Source organism: Pimephales promelas, chromosome 14 (genome assembly GCF_988280905.1).
Source record: "Pimephales promelas chromosome 14, fPimPro1.hap1.1, whole genome shotgun sequence".
Lineage (NCBI taxonomy): Eukaryota > Metazoa > Chordata > Actinopteri > Cypriniformes > Leuciscidae > Pimephales > Pimephales promelas.
Genome location: NC_142782.1, coordinates 6,992,869 through 7,002,683, shown reverse-complemented (window position 1 = coordinate 7,002,683; position 9,815 = coordinate 6,992,869). Strand labels below are relative to the sequence as shown.

The window sequence follows — 9,815 nt, the reverse complement described above, 5'->3', positions numbered from 1 at the left end:
ATGCTGCGTCCAAACCCTGTCAGTGTTATCAGTTCTCACAAAACATATTTGTTGTGTTCGTAAAGTCAAAATGTTTAGCTAGCCAGTTTATGGATGTTTTGCTTCATGTCTAATTAACATAAATATAGTTATTGACCATATCAAGACCAAACACTTGGCAGCTTCCAGGTAGAACACTCGCTCACTTATTTCTGGCAATTTGTGTACAGTCTTGAACTAAATGAATTGGATAGTAAGACTGATTTGGGTTTAGCTTTCTGCATAAAACACTGGAATTAGATGGGCAAACTATTAAAAATAAAGGTTCATCTTTAGACTATTAAAATGTAAAACAAAATGACATATACAGTATAATTATATAACATCCCTAAAGGGACAACAAAAATGTTCAGTGGGGGATCTATAGAGCCCTTGAGTTATTGACTCAATTTTAAAATTGTTCTTTAAAATCGACGCAATAATTCTTTGCTCATAATTATACAGAACCCCACTGAACCTTTTTGTGTGGTAAAATAAAGGTTATTTACTGGCATCATGGTTCTTCTATGGCATCACTGTAAGGGGGTAAATAAAAAACCCTTTTGGAACCTTTATTTTTAAGCGTGTGTGCGCATTTAAGGCTAGTGTACCTCCATGACAAGACACGAGATGATGTTCTTTGCGCTTGACATACTACAGTCCAATTTGAAGGAGGCTCCGGCACACGTCACCAATTTAATGATCGGTGATGAACAAGGTGGGATCTTGATGAAAATGAAGAGCCCTCCCCGTAGGGTCGGCTGGATTTTCCTGGGTGACCGTGACGAAACCGGCGAAATAAAAGAGCGCACCTGGACACGGTGCTTGGGTACGAGCGAAGACTAAACAGAGCCGCGCACAAAGATACTGAGCTGCTCTCCACAATATAACCATGATCGCCAACATCTCTATTATCTGCGTGTCTTCACTTCTACTTTTAAACTTGGTCGGTGCCAAACCAGTTTCCAGTTTACAGGTGAGTTGTTCAGTCTCAGCTCACTACTCTTAAACGTTTATTATTCGACCCTGACTAATCATATACATTTACAGCAGAGTCTTAAGCAGTTGTTAGATGAAGGAGTCAACACGCCGTTTGCGGAGTCTGATGAGTCGACGATGGAGCAGAAGGATGCGAGAGAGGAGAAGAGCGCACTGGACGAGCGCGCGGAACTGTGGGAATCAGACGCGCGCAACTCCGCGCTGGCGGGGAAAGACAGAGCTTTCGAGCGACTCCTGGGTGACTTACTGTCCACTTCCAAGCGCTCGTGGACTCGATTCAAGAAAGGCGGACTGAGGAGCTGCTTTGGGGTCAGACTCGAAAGAATCGGGTCTTTTAGCGGGCTCGGTTGTTAAGCAAAGGTATTTTAGGAGATGTTGATGAGATCTAAACATTGGAAATTGTTCAAACGCGTATTAGAAATAAACTAAGTCATGTCTTATTACTTCATGTCATGTCACTTCTTGCACTTGACACACCTGGGCATACCTTCTATTGAGAAAAAGAAGTGTTGACTGCAAGTTTACCGTAGATTTGTGTTCAAGTGATACTGTACGTGTTGGTCATTATTTATTAAAGATTTAGACTTGTAAATAGTTTGTATTTGAAGACTGCTGATTTGTACCGTTGCATCTGTTTATTTATTTATTTATTCATTTATTTATTTTTATTGTTTATGTTCTCTCTAAATTCACTCGAATAGATAATGTATATTGCTGCAAAATAAATATTTTGCATATATAACATGTGTGTCAGTGTGGTCTAAAACTGAGTAATTTGACAATGAACTGACTGCGTATGTTCAGTTGCTTCATTGAAAGAAAGAAAAAAAGGCAGAGGTCAAAACTAAACTCAAATGGCTTTTTTTCTCTCTCCCAGAATGATGTTCCAAGAGTTTCATTATACTTTTTAGAAGTGATTTTCAAAACGAAACAGTGATTCGATGTGACTAAAAGGTTAACTTTCCATCTAATTTAATCAGTCGATTTTTGACAAATAAAATATTTTTTTTAGCTGTTGCATGACAAACATTTGGGTTAATGATGATTAATTTATTGACATAAATAAATATCTCAAGTCTCCTTCATTTATATAGCGCTTTTAATAATATAGATTGTTTCAAAGCAGCTTTACAGTAATAGGAAATTAAAGTAACAGAGATTGTTTGGGATTTACAGCAGCTCTAGAATAAAGTTATTATCCATATTGTCCAAGTGAGAGCTACAGTAATAGCCTGTTGAATTTATGCGCGCCCATAGACTGATATACTAGTTTGAGTACCTAATACATAATTTGCTACAAACTAAAATACGAAGCATTTATATTAGCCTACTTTTGCACATATACTTGACCTTATTATTATTATTATTATTATTATTATTATTATATTTTAACTGTAAAAGCCCGAATTAGTTGACGTAACTCGCAAATCGCGTGAAAAAACTCTGATTTTTACACAAGCTGAAACTAAACGTTGAGTTGTATTAACATAATCATGCAATAGACAAATCAAGTTTACAGTAGTAGGGTTTACTGAAAATCATTAGTTCACATTCTAACGATGTTTTGAGTAGCCTAGGCCTATAGCCTATACTAGATAGGCCCATAAAAGCGTGAATTGCAAAATGAATCTTTTCATTTTTCACTTTGCATGACTCATAATTTTTATTGATAACAACATTAATGCAGTCATCATGGGAACATTTTACTCTTAGCTTCTTTGCTATATCCTGTTAAACACACAGATAAAGCGAATAATGAAATTCATTTGTCAAGGGCAAGATCCCGACTAAGCCAACACACTTATCACATTATGGTGACTATTTTTAATTGTTTAATTAAATTAAACAATAATTCATTAACATCTAAACCTCTGTTACTTCTCAGTACCGTCTGCTGCCGAGGCCTGTGACCACCAAGCAGGTTTTTGAAATACCAGTGGTTTCTGTCTTTTGATTTGTGCCGTGTTTGAACCACACAAATCAAGTATTTCTGCTAAAATCTCTGCTAAACCTGATTAGAGCGATGACTCTTTCAGCTAAATAGTACAAACAACTAATGTTGTTTAGTAATGATAGCAGGTTTTTACGAAACATAAAAGAATAAGTAATGGTCACTCGTAAGTTTAATAAGAAACAAAATGGGTACATAGTGTATGGGCTATTTTACATGACTGTTGTGAAACTTCTCAATTGAAAACTTGATTGTGCCCGAAAGTCCTGATCCACAGACCACAGAACAAGCTGAAAACTGGAAACTGACTGTCTGAGCACAAACTGAAATGTTTCCCTGAGAGAAACAACCTTTAAAAACCCTTTAACGAGGAATTGCTAATAATTAGTTATTGGCAATGCAAGCTTCCTCCCTCCCTCCCTCCCTTTCTACCTTCCTTCCTTCCTTCCTTCCTTCCTTCCTTCATATTAAGTAATAAACCTACCTACCTTCCTTCCTTCATATTAAGTAATAAACTAAACCTTCCTTCCTTCCTTCCTTCCTTCCTTCCTTCCTTCATATTAAGTAATAAACCTTCCTTCCTTCCTTCCTTCATATTAAGATATTAAGTAATAAACCTTTCTTCCTTCATTCCTTCCTTCCTTCCTTCCTTCCTTCATTCACATTAAGTAATAAACTGTCCTTCCTTCCTTCCTTCCTTCCTTCCTTCATATTAAGTAATAAACCTACCTACCTTCCTTCATTCCTTCCTTCCTTCCTTCATATTAAGTAATAAACCTACCTACCTTCCTTCATTCCTTCCTTCCTTCCTTCATATTAAGTAATAAACATTCCTTCCTTCCTTCCTTCATATTAAGTAATAAACCTATCTTCCTTCATTCATTCCTTCCTTCCTTCATTCCTTCATTCCTTCCTTCCTTCATTCACATTAAGTAATAAACTGTCCTTCTGTCCTTCCTTCCTTCCTTCATATTAAGTAATAAACCTACCTACCTTCCTTCCTTCCTTCCTTCTTTCCTTCCTTCCTTCCTTCCTTCCTTCCTTCCTTCCTTCCTTCCTTCCTTCCTTCATATTAAGTAATAAACCTTCCTTTCTTCCTTCCTTCCTTCCTTCATATTAAGTAATAAACCTTTCTTCCTTCATTCCTTCCTTCCTTCCTTCATATTAAGTAATAAACATTCCTTCCTTCCTTCCTTCCTTCCTTCCTTCATATTAAGTAATAAACCTATCTTCCTTCATTCATTCCTTCCTTCCTTCATTCCTTCATTCCTTCCTTCCTTCATTCACATTAAGTAATAAACTGTCCTTCTGTCCTTCCTTCCTTCCTTCCTTCCTTCCTTCATATTAAGTAATAAACCTACCTTCCTTCCTTCCTTCCTTCTTTCCTTCCTTCCTTCATATTAAGTAATAAACCTTCCTTTCTTCCTTCCTTCCTTCCTTCCTTCATATTAAGTAATAAACCTTCCTTCCTTCATATTAAGTAATAAACCTTTCTTCCTTCATTCCTTCCTTCATATTAAGTAATAAACCTACCTACCTTCCTTACTTCCTTCATATTAAGTAATAAACTAAACCTTCCTTCCTTCCTTCATATTAAGTAATAAACCTTCCTTCCTTCCTTCCTTCCTTCATATTAAGCAATAAACCTTCCTTCCTTCCTTCCTTCCTTCCTTCCTTCATATTAAGTAATAAACTAAACCTTCCTTCCTTCCTTCCTTCATATTAAGTAATAAACCTTCCTTCCTTCATATTAAGTAATAAACCTTTCTTCCTTCATTCCTTCCTTCCTTCCTTCATTCACATTAACCGTCCTTCTGTCCTTCCTTCCTTCCTTCATATTAAGTAATAAACCTACCTACCTTCCTTCCTTCTTTCCTTCCTTCCTTCCTTCCTTCCTTCCTTCCTTCCTTCCTTCCTTCCTTCCTTCATATTGAGTAATAAACCTTCCTTCCTTCCTTCATATTAAGTAATAAACCTTCCTTCCTTCCTTCCTTCCTTCCTTCCTTCCTTCATTCACATTAAGTAATAAACCTTCCGTCCTTCCGTTCTTCCTTCCTTCCTTTGTAACTTCCTTCCTTCCTTCCTTCCTTCCTTCCTCCATTCATTCATTCATTCATTCATTCATTCATTCATTCATTCATTCATTCATTCATTCATTCATTCATTCATTCATTCATTCATTCATTCATTCATTCATTCATTCATTCATTCATTCATTCATATTAAGTAATAAACCCAACCATCTTTCTGTCGATCTCCTTTATTTTTCCTCAAGGAAAATGTCTTCCTTTACAAAGAGGTTTTCCTTTATAAACCTCAAATGAAATGAAACATTTGGAATTTAAGGCTGAGACCTTTCAAACAGAACTGATATGAGATATATTGTAGGCCTCCAGGGGTTTGACAATGAAACTAAAACACTGGTCAATAGTTTCAAACCCTTATATGCGGCCGGTGGTCAATCTTCAAGTAAGTCAAATCACCTTTATTTAAACATCAGATTGTTTCAAAGCAGCTTTACAGGGATAAAAACGTTGTTCAGCTGAAGTCAATTCAGCAGTGTTGATTCAGATCCAAGATCATTAATTATTAAATTAATTCATTTAATAAAGCTGTTCTACAAAAAAAAAAAGTCCAGCTCAATTCAGTTCTCAAAAAACTACGTCAGATCCATAATATTGCTGAATAATACATTTCCTCAACTGAGCAAGACAGAGGCGACAGTATAGCAAGGAACTCAAACTCCATCAGGTGACAGAATGAGTTCAGTTCTCCTCTGGCTCACGAACGAACATGGTGTCATTATGATTCATCACACTGAGCTGAAGCTGACCATAGGGTCTGTGTGAAGGACCTGTCTGGTTCCTTTGGTCTCTGCATGTGGATCAAGCGGCAACATTCTAATCTGAAAGATGAAGCCTACCCGGAAGTGCGAAAAACTGCAATACATCTAAAATCCGCTAGAGGCCGGTCCAAAAAGGGAGCAAATATCCAGAGACGTCATAGCATAAATTCATATGTTTACAGTTTGGTCCCATGGACTTTTATTGTAATTTTCGATATGCTCCGAGTGCCTGACAACTGTGAAGGGGGTGATTTTTTTTCTAACTCGTTTAGATCATATTTAGATAAAAAAAATGTATGACAAATAAGGGCGGTAAACTTTGATTGACAGCTGATAACGGGCTGCGCCGAGTGGAATTTGACGTCTCTGCCATGATTTGACACAACACATCATACCACCTCTGTATCCTTTCTGAACATTTGTATTTTGTATTTCCCAAGATTTTCCAGTATGGCGCCGCCCATACCCCCCATAAACAGCCTCAGAACTGGTCTTCAGAAAGTCTATGGGTGATGTCACAGACGCTTTGTCCATATTTTTTATTTTTAGTCTATGATGTGGATCTGTGCCAACAAGGCCTTCACAGGGGCTAGAAGACACAGTCTCTGCTGACATTCAGGGCTGTGTTGTGGTCGTGTCTAGGTGCGTGTCCACCATCTGATCTGGATACGGACCAGATCCCACTGACTACAGTAACCTCGGGATAAGGATGAGACAGACAGACTAATATTAGCGTGGATGCCATTCTTCTTACGACATGTCATGGGAAGTGTTCCCGGTTTTACCTTATGCAGCCTAACAATCATTTAACTGATCTGAATAATATAAATTGATAATGTTCTATGTGTATGCCAGGTGAAAGAGTTTTTAATCTAGATTTAAACTGACAGAGCCTGTCTGCTTATCAAACAAGGCTAGGAAGACCATTCCAGAGTTAAAGTAAAAGTTACAAATATTATGCTGTATAATAAGGACAGTGCTGCTAAAGTAAACCTAACTCAGAAATTGGCCTCTATAGGAGTGATTCAGTGATTCAGGTCAAATGATTGTGAATTAATGATTATGTTAAAACATAACCAACACCATCAAATCACCCTTTCTATTTGTTCATCTGGTTAACTCAGGTACAGCAGCCAAACAAACCTTAAAGTTAATGACTTATTGGGTCAAGAGCCCAACTAAAACAAACACTGATCATCATAGTGGTGACTTAAATTACGTTTTTCTCCTTTAGTGATTCTGCTTGATAACATCAGGTGTCTCTTCAATGTTGGCAATATAACATAAAGAGTTCTTAATTCATCTGTGACGTCTGTCTGTTATTCAGATATTTTTGTTTAATTTTTTTGTGTCAATTTTACTCATTTTAAATGGTTAACTATTAATAAATTAATTTGATTAATTATTACTCAATTCTAATAATTGATTAATATAATCAATTCTAATTATAATAATCAATTCTAATTTTTTTTTTCATTAGATATAACATATTTATTTTTACAGTGAAGATGAACCACAAACACATCTGTTGACGCAAGATGAAGCTGTCTGAAAGAGATGTCTGGTACTAACCCAGATAGTCTCCAAAAAGCATAAAACCAAAGAGGCCTGCAGTGAGCAGAATGAAATGCACACCTTGACTCTTCTATTTCAACCAAAACTATTCATCGGGAGCTCCACAGAGTCAACGTTCACCGTCGGGCTGCCATAGACAAACCTGTGGTCAATCAGCCAAATGTTAGTTTCAATGGTGCCAGCAGTGCAAATTTTGGGCTGTGGACAAAGTGAAATATGAATTGTTCTCTGATGAGTCCAGAGTGAAGCACAGGGTTGATCAGTGATATTGGGCTGCAATATGAGATCCCGTGCTTGATGGACGCATCACTGCCAAGGACAACCAATCCTTTCCTTTTGTTCAAACATTGCACCCTGAATATACACAGCAAGACTCGTGACAATGCTTTGATTAACATGAAAGTGAAGTTGAACATCTCCCATGGCTTACACGGTACCAGAAATATTTTTGAGCCACTTTAGGGTATTTTGGAGGAAAACATTTTCCTCCACCAGAATCGCATAGTGACCCAGCCAGTGGCTCAGAATCTCTCTGGTCACTGTGAAGGACTTGTATCACTAGACCCTAAGATTAATTGATGCCCTTTTGGCCACATATATATATATATATTTGGAGTTTTGGAGCTAGATACGAGAATGCCCTCCCTCCTTTAGTGGACTTAGATATCCTAGGAATGACCAAAGCCTCGAATTTAGTGATCTTAAAGAACGTGATGGATTGTAGGGCGAAAGAAGGTCCATTAGGTCCACACAGGAGCTAAAACATTTAGGGCTTAATAGGTCAGTAGTAGTACTTTGTAATTGATACAGAACTTAATAGGTAACCAGTGCAGAGATGATAAAATCGGTGTTATATGATCATATTTTCTTGACCTAGTAAGAACTCTAGCAGCTGCATTTTGTACTAATTGCAGCTTGTTTATTGAGGATGCAGGACAACCGGCTAATAAAGCATTACAGAATCAATATTTTGTATACAGTTATTTAATCATGCCATCCAGTGTCGTTGACTCGCTCTCTCTTGTTAAATACAAATGCAGCTGCTGCCATTTTGTGACTATTTTTTTTGCACACAAACAGGTATGATTTTAAAACGGTTTAATCTCAATATCTCAATACCTCTTATCTCCATAATTATTTATGTGGTGAAATTCTATGTAATAAGTGGTATGACTATATATCGGTTAAACATATAGTTTGAACTTGCCACAACGGCTCTCTCCATGGAGCTTTGAGTTTAAAGACCTAATAAAATAAAAATTTCAACTCAGATCAATATTTCTTATCTAATTATTTACGCATGTGGCCAGTCCTTGTGTAATAAGTGGGATTATGTACATCCAGCCGGCTGTTATCTCAGAATAAACCCCTTCAGCCTGATGCAAGACCCCTCCATTTATTCTGAGATAACAACCGCGGCTGGATGTACATTATCCCTTACATAGCACACTACACCTGTAATAGATGTTTTTATAAACTTTATTTAAATGCTTTCCTCCCCTACTTTGATATCCCCTACAATTGTCTTAATTGACCGTTCGCAAAGATCCGCCCCCCTTAGTTACTGTCACTATGTCCGACAAGCTACGCTGCTCTCTCTCTCTCACACACACACACACACACTCACACAATGTTCTCATGCAGTGAAAAATACATCGCGGACTGACAACACGCTGACAGACAGGACAAACCAGGTTACTTTTCGTTTCTTTGGATATTAAACATATTAAACAAAGTCTCACCTTTCAAATTTGGTCTTTTTTTTAAAGAAATTTAAACAATAAATGTGCTCTTTAATGTGTTGTGACAGATCGCAGTAGAGCATCAGTTAAAGCTGCTCGTGAACCGATCATCTCTTCCTTCTAGTTCATTTAGCCTATAGCATCAAATAAAACTTTCCTGACGGCTTTGTCGGACAAAATGGCGGATGGCGAAATATGATTGGTCTGATCACCTGTCAATCAAGCTCCCTGCGAAGGGTCAATTAGATCATTCTATTAGACAAGTCATCCATTAAAAAGTGCATTAAAAGTTCTCATGAGAATTTTTTTTTTCTTTCTGGCAATTTCATATGAAATCATACGATTTGATTCATAGACAAAAACTCTCGATTAAAAAAGCACAAGCTCCGTCCTCGATTGTATGAATTGCTTTGTACAAGAGTTGTTGGTTAATGTCAACAATTTATAGTTGCAATATATTTTCAGCCTAAACTGCTCACTTTAGGCCTGCAGTGTTTGTTACTGACAGACTAATAGACAAAGTGTTATCATAAAACCAAGTAGCCTACTGTAACTTGCTTTAAAGCACAATTGCAAGACACTTGACGTGAATGATTTCAGGGAAGAGAGTACAATGTAATCATTTAGGAGTTTCCGTCACTGGACTCATCTATTAGCTTTAAAGGAGTCATTTCCGACAGCAGCC

General features: G+C 37.2%; 1 protein-coding gene across 2 annotated transcripts; it reads left to right on the top strand.

Annotated features, from left to right (window-relative positions):
* The first annotated feature begins 760 nt into the window (after nucleotides 1-760).
* On the top strand, nucleotides 761-1,777 carry nppal (natriuretic peptide A-like). 2 transcript variants are annotated; one of them, XM_039687371.2, is made up of 2 exons: nucleotides 761-994; nucleotides 1,069-1,777. In XM_039687371.2, the coding sequence occupies exons 1-2, from the start codon at nucleotides 911-913 to the stop codon at nucleotides 1,369-1,371; spliced, it is 387 nt and encodes a 128-aa protein (XP_039543305.1). In that variant the 5' UTR covers nucleotides 761-910; the 3' UTR covers nucleotides 1,372-1,777. The 2 variants fall into 2 exon arrangements, with proteins under 2 accessions (XP_039543305.1, XP_039543306.1); XM_039687372.2 differs by having other exon boundaries at nucleotides 764-994; nucleotides 1,072-1,777.
* Nucleotides 1,778-9,815: the final 8,038 nt, after the last annotated feature.

Bases quoted from the DNA above. Each gene is read 5' to 3' on its own strand.
- nppal (XM_039687371.2), top strand. From the start codon at position 911: ATGATCGCCAACATCTCTATTATCTGCGTGTCTTCACTTCTACTTTTA. The intron at 995-1,068 runs GTGAGTTGTTCA...ATACATTTACAG, and splicing joins AACCAGTTTCCAGTTTACAG to CAGAGTCTTAAGCAGTTGTT.